The sequence below is a fragment of the Carlito syrichta genome, unplaced genomic scaffold, assembly GCF_000164805.1.
Source record: "Carlito syrichta isolate Samal-C Ts95f unplaced genomic scaffold, Tarsius_syrichta-2.0.1 Scaffold303313, whole genome shotgun sequence".
Lineage (NCBI taxonomy): Eukaryota > Metazoa > Chordata > Mammalia > Primates > Tarsiidae > Carlito > Carlito syrichta.
The window spans coordinates 188444-204709 of record NW_007247409.1 but is presented as its reverse complement, the minus strand read 5'-3'; the positions used below and the strand labels follow the sequence as shown (position 1 = coordinate 204709).

General features: G+C 46.7%; 1 protein-coding gene across 1 annotated transcript in view; it reads left to right on the top strand.

Annotated features, from left to right (window-relative positions):
* KIAA1024 (KIAA1024 ortholog) overlaps nucleotides 1-16266 on the top strand; it is a 35873-nt gene that overhangs the window by 16873 nt on the left and 2734 nt on the right. The window contains exons 2-3 of the mRNA XM_008058359.2: nucleotides 5711-8061; nucleotides 13180-13434. Coding sequence (XP_008056550.1) covers nucleotides 5761-8061; nucleotides 13180-13434 — 2556 coding nt within the window. The 5' untranslated portion in view covers nucleotides 5711-5760. The remainder of the gene's footprint in view (nucleotides 1-5710; nucleotides 8062-13179; nucleotides 13435-16266) is intronic.

Genomic DNA, 16266 nt, shown 5'->3' with positions numbered 1-16266 from the left:
AAGAAATTGAAAATGTAAAACTGGAGAGGTTGAAATCGTGCTCTAGGTAGGCGTGTCTAGCTCTTTGCATAGAATGGAGTTGGTTTTTTTTTTTCAAAATATACTCATGTAGTGCTCCATCAGAACCTGCAGGAGGTGCTGCGAGGCATGAAACCCACTGGAGCTGCTAGTATTCCCATCATTTCAGTGATTCCATGACAGCTGTCCTTTGTTGAATGACCGTCACATGGGAGCCTCTTTATTATTGTTGTTATTATTATTATTTTAGGAAGCAGGATACAGAAACATTCACACAGTGGAAGGAAACCTGAGGAGCTGCCTGCCCCCTCTTTATTATTAAGTACTTTACACATGCTTGTTAATTATATCCATTGTTACAGATGAGACAACTGAGGCTGGGGACCTTATGTAACTTCCCAAGTGTTGCATAGCCAGCAACGGACAGGGCGGGAATCTGAGCCCAGGACTGTGTGTCCTCCCTCCCTCACTCATCCTCTCAACCACTAGGCTTCACTCCCCAAATCCATCCCCCCTGCTTACTAAATGAGATTTCTCCATCCCATAATCTGAAGTCCCACAGTGCAGAAATTCTGGGTCAGCTTTTAAAAAACCTGACGTTCTGGACTCTTCCCAGGAATTCTGATTTAGTCGGTCTAGGGTCAGGGAGGCCAGGTCTCACCAGGTTTTGAAACCATCCCAGGTGAATTTTTCTGGCTGAGAACTCCTGAGTGATAAGTGCTATAACTGAGGCACGGGCAGAGAGTCGTCAGTACTAACGAAGGGAACGGTTGATGGAAACTCTGGGACTTGGGGGAAGAAGGGCCATTGGAGGAGACCCTATGGGCAAGCAGAACTCCAGGAGGATGTGGGCAGCAAGTGGCAGCCGGCCTCCATGCTGAGGAGTCTAGGAGACGCAGGGGTGGGGAGGACTGGCTATGAGGTAGGTCAGGCATGATGGGCTGCAAATGATCCCCGCCCCCACCCCCTCACCTCTCTCATGCCCGCTGGCCTCCGGATTTCCAGATCTCTGTTGCTTATGGGCTCCTGTTGCCGGCTTCCCCGCCATGGTGGGTATGGCCGATCCTCAGCAAGTAGTCCCCAGGCCTGGTGGAATCGGGGGGGTCCCTGACATCTGCCACCCAGAGTCTTCAAGGAGCTTTTCCTGCTGGCCTTTGGGGGATGGCACCAACTCTTTCTTGCTGTTCTTTTTTTTTTTTTTTTTTTGAGTTGGAGTCTCACTCTGTCGCCCAGACTGGAGTGCAGTGGCCACTCCCGGCCATTGCAGCCTCGACCTGCTGGGCTCCTGCTATCCTTCCACCTCAGCCTTCCAAGTAGCTGGAACTACAGCCACGTGCTACCATACCTGGCTAATTTTTTGATTTATTGTAGAGATGAGGTCTCGCCTGCCCAGGTGGGTCTCGAACCCGCGGGCTCAGGCAATCCACTCACTTCAGCCTCCCAAAGGCACGGGATTACAGACTGAGCCACCCAGCCCGGCTTCTTGTTGTTCTTGAAGATGTTGATGACAGGCACTACGCAGCGTCCTTAAGGTCAACCTCCCAGTGCCAGAGAGGGCGGATTTGTCAGTCCTTCAACCTTTCCCAGAGCATCATGATGTGCTGGGTGCTTAGGGGCCCGAGGACAGAGCAGAGAGGTCCCAGGAGAGAAAGGGTGTAGGGGGACGTGTGAGTGTGCCAATGCGTGTGGGTGGATAAGTGTGAATGTGTATGCATGTGTGCATGTGTGCGTGTGTGTGCAGACGTGTGAATGTGTTTGTGGATGCATATGTGTGTGGGCCTGTGAGCTCGTGTGAATTGTGTGTATGCGTGGGTGTGCGGAAGTATGACTGAGAGTGTGTGTTTGTTGTGTGTTTGTGTAGGTCTGTGAGAGTGTCTGGGCAAGTATGTGTGAGTGAGAGTGTGAATGTGTTTGTGTGTATGTCTGTGTAAGTGTGAGTCTGTGTGTGTATGTCTGTGTCTGTGCGTAGGTATGTGTCTGTGTGTGTTTTTCTGGGTGAGCTGTGAGAGAGTGTAGGTCTTTGTGAGTGTATGTCTTTGTGTGAATGTATGTCTGTGTGAGTATTGGTGAGTGTGTCTGTGTAGATATAAGTGTGCATATTTATGTCTGTGTGAGTGTGGGTCTGTGTGAGTGTGGGTCTGTGTCTGTGTGAGCATGAATCTGTGTATGTGTGTAAGTGTGAGCTGTGTGTGTGTGTGTGTGTGTGTGTGTGTGTGTGTGTGTGTACATGCACATATCTGTTCCAAGGCATTTTAACTCAGCCCCCAGAGATTTGGGGCTGATATTTCTACCTTACTCTTTTGTCACTGAGAAAAGAGGCAGACTTCAGATTTAACTAGATTTGACTTCAGATGATTATCTCGCTCTCAGTATAATTTATCTAGCTTCATTTTCCTCATTTCTTTCGAATAGATTGAGGAATGTCGATGCCCCTGTCTCTGGGCTATTGTGTAACATTCATGCAAAGACCTAGCATACCATAGGAGCTCAGTCCACAGTGGCTCTCCCATTCCTCTACTCATCTCCATGGGTTGAATGTATTTCCTCTCCCAGCACGAGGTTGAATCTGGTGCTCCTTCAGCAGCATCAGATGACCTGGGTTGAAGGCCACATGGGCCCCTCACTCAGTATTGGACCCCGGGCAACTCACATCACTGCTCTGGCTTGTACAGTTACTTCTCCTGCTCCTCAGTTCCTCAGTTTCCTTATCTGTAAAAGGAGGTGTTCTTCCTACCCTACAGAGTTGTTTGTGTGATCAGATAAGGCAGCCCACCAATGGCTTCATGCTTTGGGTTGGATCCTATTACACCACGACGGAACCTGGAAACCAATTTTTCAGTCCCTCTCCCTTTTGTTCCTGTTCCTCTCTGGTTCTCACTGGTGCATTGTAGAAACCCGAATCATTACGTTTCCCTGCAATAATTGATTACCGTGTGCCCTCATGCCCTTAATTTCAATTTTGATAAAAATGACTCAGATTTACCATATTGTTTGTATTTCCTTTAGTCACTTCAGGAGACTCTGGGCCGTGGTTTTCCAAGTCGTTCTTTTGATCTGAGATGAATACTTCCTGAGCCATGGACAGCAGGATAGAAACTATAGATGGCCTTCCAGGGAAGCAATGTTGGGTTTTCCTGGGAGGTGTCAGGGCACACATGGGGTTAGTTTGGAAGTCCTGGCTTTAAATCCCGTTGCTCCCAGTTGCTGCCAATTCCTTAAGTTCTCCAAGTCCATTTCCTCATCTGTCGGAGAGTAATAGTTGAAAAGTAAAAAAGGCCTAGAAGAGTTCAGCAAAAGAGTATCTAGGGAAGTGCTTGGTGTCACCAAAACTATAAAGTCACATTCGTTGATCCTCTGCTCTGACTTCAATACCCATGTGTTTACTTGAAACCCAAGCATGGCAGGTGGTCCCCACCTCAAACAAGCCCGAACATCCTGACACTGAATGCTTTCAACACATGAATTCCAAGACTGGGGTACTGTGGGGGGAGAAACAGGCTTCCCAGCAACTTGCTCTGGGCAGGAACAGAACCTGTCAAGGCTTTGTTTCCTTTCCACACAAGAAAATGCAAACCACAGGTCTCTGCATATCCCTCCAGACTTTCATGGGAGAAACCAAACTGATGTTTCTAGAAGCCTAGTGGGAGCAGCTGCCCTCAGGATGGAGAAACAGCCCATTACCTGGAACTGTTAAAATTTAATCCAAAGAAATTATACTGTTTCCCTAGAATATGGGCTGGGTTTGTGTGGACTAAGTTAACTTTCATATCAATAAGTCAATGATCAAAATGCCTTTTCTAAGCTGTGTATGACAGAGGAAACTGACACACTGTGTAATTTGGTGTGTCCTTGGAAATGTCAGAACCTGTGTCTGTCTTATCAATGAGGGGCTTTATCTTCTCTTATAAAATTTTGTTAAATGTTTGGTTTGGTGTTTTTAATTTTAACATCACAGATCTGTTCATGTATGTTTCTTCTCATTTCAAAATAACATGTGCCTGTTGTAGGAATTTTAGATAATATGGTAATAAAAAAAAATAACCTATAAAAAAACCAACAGAAGCTAAACAGAAAAGGACATGAGGGAACTTCCTGGAGCAATGAGAACATTCTAGAGCTTCATGGGGGATTTCTACACAGGCATACATATTTGTCAGAACCAGCCAATGTACATATGTGTGCTTCATTGTATGTAATGTAAATTTTACATTAAAATAAAATCTGTAAAAATTATTGAACTTGGGTTAATGATATGCATAATTAAGAATTTGAGGGGAAATGTACAGATGTTTGCAATTTACCCTGAAGTGTGTAAAAAAAAAAAAAAAGATGGCTTGATGATGAATGGATGGATAGATATGTGATAAAGCAAATAAAGTGAAATGTTAAAGGTAGAATCCAGATGGTGGGTATATGAGTGTTCACTATAAAATTCTTTCAACTTTGCTGTATGTTCAAAAATTTACATAATAAAATATTGGGGAAAAGAGATTACTAATTCAGAAAAAAGTCCACATTTACAATCCAAACTTAACGACTCAACATTTTAGTGCACATTATTTTCTTTCATTTTTGTTTCCAAGAATGTATAATTTTATTTAAGATCTTATCCAGATTTACTTTCATATTGTTTTCACTCAATATTATAGTTTTGTTTTGTAAAATCTTCACTATGCAATTCTTAATTAACATATCATTTACATACAGTAAAATTCACACTTAAAAAAATATTTTTATAGTTGTGGGTACAACTATAGGATTTGCTACATAAGTAAATCGTGTGCAGGTGAGGTCTGGGCTTCTAGCAAGCCCTTTGTCCCCTGGGAGCAGACATGGTGCCCAGTGAGTGGTTGTGTGCCCTTGTCTGCCCTCCTTCCCTCCTTCAGCAGTACCCGGCATTTGTTGTTCCCACCTTTGTGCTTGCTCATGTGTCCAATGTTTAGGGTCCACTTATGAGTGAGAACATGTGGTATTCAGTTTTTTGTTTCTGTGATAGTTAAATTCGTACTTTTTAGTGTGTAGTTCCATGAGTTTTGACAAATGTATCCAGTTATGCAACCACCACCACCATCAAAATGTAGAATAATTCCATCATTTCAGAAAATTTCTCTGAACCCCTTTGAGATCAGCCTCCTCCCTCACATCCAGCCCCTGGAAACCACTGACCTGTCTTGCAGAATGTCCTTCAATGGGATCATATCATACAAGATGTAGTCTTTTGACTCTAGCTTCTGTTACTCACGCACAATACACTTGAGGGTCATCGTGTCCTTGCATGTCCTCATTCTTTTTTACTCATGAGTAATATTCCAGTGTAATGATGCTATTGATGTAATATTGATGTTTGCAAAAATTCATTGATATGAATTTTGTAATACATGTTTCATTTATGTATTTCCCTGTTATTTGGATATTTAATATGCTTTAACTTTTTTTCACTATTATAAATCCCATCATAGTGAACATCTTTATGTATAATCATTGACATTGATTAGTTCTTTAAGTTAGATTCCTGGGAAGGGATCTACTAAGCCACATGTTACAAATATTTTTAATGCCCTTAATACATTTTTTAATCCTGAAAATGGTTTCCTTGTATTTCCTTGGGTGGTTTATGACAAGCTTGACTTAGCTCCACTGGTGTTTATAATCCTCTTCCTTCCCCCTCTCTTTTTCAAAACTGTCACTGTAGAACTGACCTGAAGTTTCAGTGCATTCAGCGAGCTTCTGAGATTGTAAACCATGGAGACTAGTCAGGAGACTTCCCTCTTCTTGGTGAAGATCTTGGAGGAATTGGACAGCAAGCAAAATACTGTTTCCTACCAGGACCTGTGCAAGTCCCTCTGTGCCCGGTTCGACCTGTCGCAGCTCGCCAAACTGAGAAGCGTGCTCTTCTACACAGCTTGTCTCGACCCCAATTTTCCAGCCACGCTATTCAAAGACAAGATGAAATGCACTGTGAATAACCAGCAGTCAAAGAAGATCATGGTGGCAGCAGACATTGTGACAATATTCAACCTGATCCAGATGAATGGGGGGGCTGCCAAGGAGAAGCTGCCCACTGGCCGCCAGAAGGTACGCAAGAAGGAGGCGTCCTTTGAGTCATGCAGGTCAGACACAGAGATCTGCAATGCAGCTGAGTGTGAGCCCCTGAACTGCGAGCTGAGTGAGAGGTCGTTCAGTCGGGGCTATCCCACCCGGCAGTCGTCCAAGTGCCGGAAGATGGACTGTAAGGACTGCCCTCAATTTGTCCCTGCCTCAGAGCCCAACTTCCTCCTGGGGGTCAGCAAAGAGGGGAAAAACCGTGCGGCCTCCCTGGACCGGCTCCAGGCTCTGGCCCCATACTCTGTCGCCAGCCCTCAGCCCTGCGAGATGCAGAGGACATACTTCCCCATGAACATTGAGAATGAGTCCATTTCAGACCAGGACTCCCTGCCCATCAACCAGGGCATCAAGGAGACCTTCATTTCCAACGAGGAGCCGTTTGTGGTCCAGTCCTGTGTCCAGAAAAGGAACATCTTCAAAGAGGACTTTCACAATCTTATGACGGTGTCTCCCAGCTTGGTTGGCCCCGCCAGCAAAGCAGAAGGGGAGCATGGAGAACCCCAGAGTCGAAAGGAGCACCACAAGACACCCTTCTTTAATCACAGCTTTGAAATGCCCTATAACAGCCAGTACCTGAACCCAGTATATTCCCCTGTTCCCGACAAAAGGCGAGCGAAGCATGAAAGCTTAGATGACCTTCAAGCCTCTACTTATTTTGGACCCACTCCCGTGATGGGAACCCAGGAAGTCAGGCGCTGTCCAGGCAGGCCCAGCAAGCAGACCCCCTGGCCAGCCAAAAGCTGGAGCCTAAACACGGAGGAAGTCCCTGACTTTGAGCGGTCCTTTTTCAATAGAAATCCCTCTGAGGAGAAGCTACGCTATCCAAGTCCTAGCAGTCAGACCCCCAATTTCCCAGCCTCAGACAGGCGCCCGACTTACCTCATGCCCAAGGATCAACAGCCGATCCTGCCTGTGGGTTATGCAGTGAAACCAAATGGGCTCAAATCTAAAGAGATCTCATCCCCCGTTGACCTGGAGAAGCACGAACCTGTCAAAAAGTTTAAGGACAAGAGTATCAGCTGCACCAGCGGGCAGCTCAGCTCGGACACCAGCAGTGTGGGCACCCAGACGGAGCAGCACGTGCTGGAACCTAAGAAATGCAAAGACTTGTGCACCTCCGGCCAGGGCAAGTACAGCGATAGACATGCCATGAAACACTCGGACGACGACTCGGAAATCGTCAGCGACGACATCAGTGACATCTTCCGATTTCTCGATGACATGAGCATCAGTGGCTCGACGGGAGTGATCCAGTCATCATGCTACAACAGCACGGGCTCCTTGTCTCAGCTCCATAAGTCGGACTGTGACAGTTCCCCAGAGCACAACTTAACCAAGATCGCGAACGGGCTTCCCAACAGCAAGGGAGACAAGGTCCCCCGGCCTGAAAACAGCCACCACTCGGAAGAAGAGCTGAAGACCAGCGTGTGCAAACTGGTGCTCAGGATTGGGGAGATCGAACGAAAGCTCGAATCGCTGTCGGGTGTCCGTGAGGAAATCTCCCAGGTCTTGGGCAAACTGAATAAACTGGATCAGAAAATGCAGCAGCCCGAAAAGGTGAGTGTGCAGATAGATCTGAACTCCTTGACGAGCGAGGCTCCGTCTGATGACAGTGCCTCTCCCCGGATGTTCCGTGCACACAATGGCTCCCATGGGCCCAAACTGGAGAACAATGCTGACTGGTGCTGTTCCGATGCTAGCGGGAGCAACAGCGAGAGCCTGCGTGTCAAGGCCTTGAAAAAAAGCCTTTTCACCAGGCCATCCTCTAGGTCTCTGACGGAGGAGAACAGTGCCACGGAATCCAAAATCGCCAGCATCTCCAACTCTCCCAGAGACTGGCGCACCATCACCTACACCAACCGCGTGGGCCTCAGTGAGGAGGAGGTCAAAGACACAGGCCCGGGAGACAATAAGGACTGGCACCGAAAATCAAAAGAGGTAATTTACATTTAAGTTCGCATAATCTGGCACCAGCTTCACCACAGCCCTGGTGTATTTTAAAGCCTTGAACATCGGCCGGGCATGGTGGCTCATGCCTGTAATCCCAGCACTTTGGGAGGTCGAGGTGGAAGGGTTGCTTGAGCCCAGGAGCTCGAGACCAGTCTGGGCAATAGAGCGAGACCTCACCGGACGTGGTGGTGCGTGCCTGTAGACTCAGTGACTCATGACGCTGAGGGGAGAGGATTGCCTGAGCCCAGGAGGTCGAGGCTTATAAGGGCAAGAGAGTGAGACCCTGACTCAAAAATAATAATAATAATAAAGCCTTGACCATTGCATAAAGCAAGAAAGAGGCCCGGTCTCCATGTGCTAGTTATCTTTCCAGGTTTGGCAGGCTTTGCACATTGGAACAGAGAGAAAAACACAGGCAGGTTGTATTTTCTGCCAAGCTGTCAGTCAGCTGGGAGGAGCACATGCTGCGATGTTGCCGACAGCAGAGAGTACAGTCGGGAGCCCTGGACAGGTGGCGTGAGAACAGATTTTCATAGGATGGGGGATGTGTCGGAACAGGCAAGCATCACCAAGGATATCTTCCTGTCCTTTCTGAAACAGCAGGACACAGACAGGGAACGAGGGACATGACTTAAAGGGTGCTATCTGATACGGCCCTTTCATGGACTTCAGTGAATGCATGGTATAATTTGTTCATTGCAACACAAATTGTTGACTAGAAAAAAAAAGATACATAAGGAAATTATTCATAGTTCCACCTTCCACCATGCAAAGACAGCAGCAACTCTTTTTTTTTTTTGAGTTGGAGTCTCACTCTGTTATCCAGGTTGAAGTGCAGTGGCATACTCCCAGCCACCGAGGCCTCGACCTGCTAGGCTCAGGCAATCCTTTCGCCTCAGCCTTCCATGTAGTTGGAACCACAGGCGTGTGCCATCATGTCTCGCTAATTTTTTGATGTATTGTAGAGGTGAGGTCTCGCCAAGTTGCCCAGGCTGGTCTTGAAACCTTGGGCTCAGTCAGTCCTCTTGCTTCTGCCTCCCAGAGTGCTGGGATTACAGGCGTGGGTCACTGCGCCCATCTGACAGCAACTCTTAATATGGTGCCTTGCTTTTCTTTTTACGGTTTTGTCTCTACATGTGGGATGTTGTATGTTCTTTGTATGTGAGCCTGAGTGCTTTTGCATGTGTATAGAAGACTTTACCATATCAGTTCTAGAATCAATGCTCACACTTTTGCTCAAATTCTTTCATTTTCTTGTCTCCTGCCATAAGGATGATTTGTTGCAATGGGACCTGTGACATTCTAAGTAGGCTACAGTGACCCCTTTCAGGCCAAGGTGATGCAATTTCAGTTTGTTACTTGTGTCCATTCCATTTCCTGCCTCTAAAGGTCATTGGACTGATCCTGGGGGCTCTACTGGTGAGGTCTCCAAGAACTGTGTTGACAGAGAGAGGGAGTGAAAATTGTGGCAGCTGCTGACACTCTGAGCCAGAGAAGGCTGAGTTCCCCAAACCTCTGGTTTTCGTGCTGGGCACCGCTCTGTCCTTCTGCAGCCACTTACAGTGGCTGTTGGAGAGCAACCAGAGTGTGACATGTGCTACTACTCTGACAGGACTGGAGACAGTCCTTTCCTCTGGTTACTGTGTTGTTGTCTCTTAGGTGCCTGGTTTCTAGAACCTTGCATCTGATATCATGGAAAAGTGGCTGTTTAGAGGACTCAAATGGCTAGATGGAAATTGGTTCAAATGGCTAGATAGAAGTAATCAAGTTAAACTGAACTAGTCGTGTCTCCACTCCATCCAATGGGAAAGCCTGGCAAAGCCAACAGGAAGAGCCACAAGCTTGAGATCCACTTGAAATGCCTACAAAATGCAACACGAAGTTGCTGATACTTGGGATAAGCTGTCTTTATTTTGTCCTCTCCTGTGTCCCCATTTCTCTCTCCTGGTTTGTGACTCTTACCTTCCATTGGCTGGTGATTCCCAAGGTGGTGACCAGCACAGGCCCAGCTTCCAAGTTTTGGTTCCATATCACAAACTGCTGACAGCCAGTTCTCCCTAAACATCTTACCTTCATGTCAAAATCGATGGGTCCCAAACCAGATGTTTCTGTTCCTTCAAAGGCAGTGTTCCTTCTCATTATTTCCATTCTGGTTGAGGTGGGGGGGTCACTGGTCTAGTAATTCTTCAAACTGGGGAGGCCCCCTCTGACCTTCATCTTCCCTCTTTGGCTCCCTCACATTTAGTTCAGCTACCAGACCCTGTGGGTTTATCTTTTGTGATAGTTCTTGCATCTCTGCCTTCCTTTCCAGTTACAGCCCAACCCTTAAGAGTCCCAACTCTTAACTCCTCCCACCTGGGACATTTGGGCACACCCGCCCCACCCCCTTCCACCTGTCTCATGGACCACTGCTCCATTCACCTTCCTAACACTCCACTCCCTGTGGCTGGGCAGGGCCTCCTGTTCCCACTCTTCCTTGGCTCCCCTTTGCCACAGCAACAAGCTTCAAACTTTTCAAGGCCTTTGAAACACTTTGAATTTCATGTACTTCTCCCCTGTTGGAAGGCTCTATTGTACCACATCTATCTGTTTTTTCTCAAAGTAGTTGTGCTCATCCATTCAGTCATCCATTCAGTAAACACTAGTTGAGCATCTGTTATGCCCAGGCCCTATTCCACTGTCAACCTTTTTTTCCACATGACTCTTTCACCAAGACAGTCTGGTCCACATCCTCTGTGCTAATCTAAGCCCTATTTTCTCTTAAGACTTCTTAATTAATAAGTCTCTGGAAGTTCCCCTAGGGATTATTGCTGGTCTCTGATCCTTAGCCTTTTTCGTCCTCTTTGTTCAGATATGGTGGACACAAATATACTGACTGTCCCCTGAGAATACAAACTCCTCCATGGTGGGAGCAGACAAAGACAGTAATTAAACTTCCCATCTTAGAAGTGACAACAGGTTCAAACCCTGGCTCTACCACTTACCAACTATACAACATTGGGTCTCTCTTAACCTCTCTGACCTGTGTTTCCATATCCATATGGGGGGGGTAACAATAGTTACAACCTCAGAACGAGACTAGGGAGATGAAATGAGATGATGCACACTTAGCCCTGAGTGGAGTGGTGGACACACAGCCAGCCCTTGGTTCTTTGTAACTACACCTGCAGTGGCTTCCTCCATAGTTATTATTATTGCCATCTCTCCCTACCCCGGCTGGGGGCAGGCCCTGCATGCAGTAGGTGCTCCATGAGTGTTGGGTAGTGGTGATGAACAGAGTAGATAAGACCAGGGAAGCCTCTTAGATGGGACTTGACTTTGGTGAGTTAGAAATAAGAGGGAACCTCCTTTTTTTGTGTGGGCTTGACAGAGTCTTTCCTGCACTCTCTGTGTCAGTGTCAGCAACCCTGATGGTTTGGAAGAGCTAAAGGTTATGCTGCATTTGGACAAGAGCCAGTGGTTTGGGTTTACTAAAAGGTGGGCATGTGCTTCCAGGCTTGTGCATATATATGGTACACACACTCACATGCATACACCCCGTGTACACGCCACATTCTTATATATCAACACTCATCTCCTGTCCCCTAGACTCCTTCTCCTTCTCTTCCTCATGCACACTCACCTTGACTCACATCTTATTTTTTCTTTTTCCCTTTTTTATTTTTATTTATTTATTTTTTTGAGTCAAGGTCTCACTCTGTTGCTCAGACTGGAGTATAGTAGCACAAACACAGCTCACTGCAGGCTCGAACTCCTGGGCTCCTTCTGCCTCAACCTCCCAAGTAGCTGAGACTACAGGCTGGACTCGTTTTTTTTTTTTTTTCTTTTTTTCTTTTCAAAGATGAGTTATTACTTTATTGCCCAGACTAGTTCCAAATTCCTGGGCTCAAGTAATCTTCCCATCTTGGCCTCCCAAAGTGCTGGGATTACAGACGTGAATCACCATACCTAGTCTTTTTTCTCTTTCTATTACCCACATACACAACTTTTTTTTTTCCCCTCTGTTTCATACACATGACTTCATGTCATTGGTTTCTATCCTTTTGGCAATGACTGATGGAGTGTCTTCTACTTGGTAGTACTATTTTGCTGGAGCAGGGGACTAAAAGATACACAAGGCAGTTCCCTGCCTTCAAGGAACTCCCAGTTAAGTGGAGGAGCCAGATGGGCAAATAGGCAGTTATCGTTTAATGTGACAAATGCTGGCAGAGGGTTCTGGACACAGTCCTAAGGGATCTCATAGATGGGCCCTGACCCAGTTCTGGTGAGTCAGGAAGTGCTTCCTAGAGGAAGGGCCATCTATGTGGAGATCTGAGAGCCTGAAGTTAAGCAAGACTCAAAAGATCCTCGTTCTAACATGTTCACTGAGAATGGTCCCCTGGGATGCATTAAACATAAATGATCATTGTGCATCAAGCATAAATGATTGCCACCTGTGTTAGGCACTGTCCTGCCTCCACACTCTTGCCGTGACAGCTCTCTTCTCTTGAAGACCGTGCAGGTGTCTCTGAAAAAGACCCACCTGCTACCTGGGAAAGTCACTAAAGGCTCCCAGCGTATGCTTTCTGGCTCCATTCCTTCCTTATGCTGAAGCATAAGGAGCTTCAGCAAGCTCCTTGAGGAAGTGAATGACCCATGTTTTTTATGCATTTGTACCAGGTACAAAATGATATAAGAAAGAGTCATATCACCAGTTAAGCTAAGACTCTCTGAAGCCAGATGATCAAGTTTAAGTCCCAGCTCTACTCATTACCACTTGTGGTAATGGTCATTAATACCACAATGACCCACAATGGTGGGTCTTTCTGGGTTCCATTTTCTCATGGGATTTATAATGCTAGGGATGACATAAGATCAGATTACATAACCTCTTCCCAGCACAGATGTGTTAGTTCATCTTAGCACCATTGTGGTCATCAGCTTTCTCCAGATAATTTCCCCAAATATAAGTATATTTTCATCCTTTCTCCTTGTTTGTCAATAACTGCATTTTGTGACCCAGATGTCTACAGGACCTAGTGATAAAAAGCTGCTGGCCACCAGTCACACTGTGAAATCCAGGGGCATCTGTGCCACTTGTCTGGACCTCTCTGTGCCCCTCTGCAGGCAGACAGGCAGTACGACATCCCCCCGCAGCACCGACTACCCAAGCAGCCCAAAGACGGCTTCCTGGTGGAGCAGGTGTTCAGCCCTCACCCCTACCCTGCCTCCCTCAAGGCCCACATGAAGAGCAACCCCCTGTACACGGACATGCGACTAACTGAGTTGGCCGAGGTGAAGCGGGGCCAGCCTTCTTGGACCATCGAGGAGTACGCACGGAATGCGGGCGACAAGGGCAAGCTGACCGCCCTGGACCTGCAGGTGAGCCTCTCTCCATCCCGGGGTAAGGGTTGGGGTAAGCCCAACAGGGCCCCGGCAAATGCAGGAATGGATCCCAGATGACTTAGATCAACCCATTCCCGCACCCCTCAACTCCCCGGGTCCCCACCGTGGAATTCTGGACGTTAATAAATCATAGCACAGACGACTTTTAACAAGGGGATTGTTGTTTTGCTTATTTGTAAACGTTTAGCAGTGGGAATGTTTGATATATTATGTATTTACTTATTCATTGGCCATCTGATTTGCTAATGATGCCTTTAAGACTATAGCAAGTGCGGATTCTATTTGCTCACAAGACCTGAGCCAAACTGCTTAATGAAATACAAGCTGATTTCTCCTTCCATATGTAGCACGTGGGATAAGCATATTTGTGGGAGCCATGCTATGGATTATGTTTCCATACGGAGCAGCCCCAGGTAAGAGCCATCCCCGGAAGCTCTGTGAATGCAGTTGTGCTGGAGGGCATGTTTTTTTGTTTGTTTTTTTTTTGTTGTTCACTCACAGACAGGGCTGGGTTTTGACCAAGCTTTTATTTTGGTGGGCAGCTCCACCTGATTCCATGAACACCGAGTTGATCTGTGTCTCCCTGTCACCTCAGGAGCAAAGGAAGCGCCTTGTCCCCACCTGTGGGCTTAACTCCGTGGGCAGCAAGGCAGCCATAGCACCAAAGGTGCCAGTCGTGTCCAGGCCCCAGAATGAGCACACACTTGAATCACAGCTGACAGGAGATGTCTGTGGGGGTCAGTAGGGCAAAACTCTTCTGAAATGACCTCCCCCTAAGACAAAGGGGGGCTGTGGGAGGTGAAAAGTGGCAGAGAGAAAAGACTGTACATTCTGGAAGCACCGGGTTCCCATCTGGGACTCCTTCACTGTGTGAACTGGCATAACCACTTCACCTACTTGAGGGCCCAGCCCCTTCACCTGGGGAATGGGGATATCCAGCTTGCGAGTCATCGCGAGAATTGAAAATTATATACTTAAAGTATCTGGCATTAAGTAGGCACTGAAAAAGAAGGCATTTGGGGGCTGGTCAACGATGCTGAAATCATTTGCACGTGCTTTTTATGGCAGTCTCTCAGTTCCAGGCACAGTGGCCTGCATGGCAGGAAGCGGTATGGCCATCTTCAGTTTGCAGATGAGGAAATTGAGGCCCTGGGAAGCTCAATATCTTGCCCCAGGTCACACAAGTCTATATTTGTACTGGACCATCTTGCAATAAGTCTCATAATCTTTTTCTTCTGTCACTGCTGCACCATTTCATTTTCCTGTTGACAAGAGTTCAGAGAAGCTTCGTGTCACACACACAGAAATGGTGGCAAAAGTATTTGTTAATCTTGGGTCCTAAATGAGGGCCATCATGGGAAGGGGCAGCTCTGGCCAGACCCTGACAGTTGTGGGGACATCAGGAACCCCTCGAGCCCTGCCTCATCTTCTTTCTCCATGCATGTATGTTATGTCCCCATGGGTACTGTGTGACCCTTGTCCCTTCAGGCCACTCCCTCTTCTGTCACCTTCCTATTGGCAAGCAGGCTCAACAAGGATTTGGCTCCCCCCAGATGGGTCCTGTGCAGCTTTGCTGTGGGTATCACACCTTGATCTGTGGATATTAGAATACCAAGAGCCACCGGTGGGTCAGAAAAGACCCAGACGTGCAAACTGGCAGAATAATCAGTATTTCACCAGTATCATGGGATGACCTGGAAAGAGTCAGATTAATTGAAGGAGTCATGGACTGAGAAATACCTTGTTTAAATGTGTGGAGGAAGGAAGCTGGCAGATTTCGCCCCTACAGATAGGTGCGCTTTGAATGTACCAATGTTAATAAGTGTGAAAACAAAAGCATAAAAAGTATAAAGTAAATAGGTATTTGGGTTACGGAACTTTAGGTGATGTTGCTTAACAATGCAACAGAGAGTGCATTCAGTTGCACAAAATAGGAAAGAGAATGTTCCATAGTCTTGTAAGGGTGTTTGCAGCAAAACAGCGAGCATTAAAGCTTGGTGAGGGCAGTAAGGCCTCACCCCATTTGTTTTCACCTTTTTGTAGAGACTCAGGTACTGTGTTAAGGTAACTTTAAGTCTGGACAATCTTCTTGGGGTCCCTTGGTGTCAAGAGGTAAATTTGCCATCAGTGGTGACCCCTTGAGGGTGCAGACAAAGGTGCATGCTTTTTTTTTTTTTTTTGTGAGTCGGGTTTCACTCTGTTGCTCAGGCTGGAGAGCAGTGGCACAATCACTGCTCACCACAATCTCAACTTTCTGGGTTCAGGCGATTCTTCTTCCTCAGCCTTCCAAGTAACTGGAACTGCACCACCATGCCTGGCTAAGTGTGCACCACCATGCCTGGCTAAAATTTTGATTTTGTAGAGATGAGGTCTCACTATGTTGCCCAGGCTGGTCTTGAACTCCTGTGCTCAGGCAATCCTTGTGCCTCAGCCTCCCAAAGTGCTGAGATTCCAGGCGTGAGCCACTAAACCCCGTCTAGCCACCCCCCCTTTTTTATTTCCAGTGTTTGGCAGGCCTAATTAATAACTGTGTATACCTCCTGTGTCCCTTGAAACCTCGGTATTACCTCTCTGCTACTTGCAGTTGTTGAAAAAAAAGCTTGTAGTTGTTGAAAAAACTAATTAAAAATAGTTTATTTCACAGGTCGAATCCCAGCTCATAATAAAGTGTATGTAACTATGAAAGGAAGCCAATTTTCTTCCATGTGAGCCAGAGGGAGCACGGCACAAAATCTAATGTGTCATTTACAAACTGTTACCTTCTGGGCCAGCCCTGGGAAGACTGGGGAGAAGAACAGATTGTTTCAA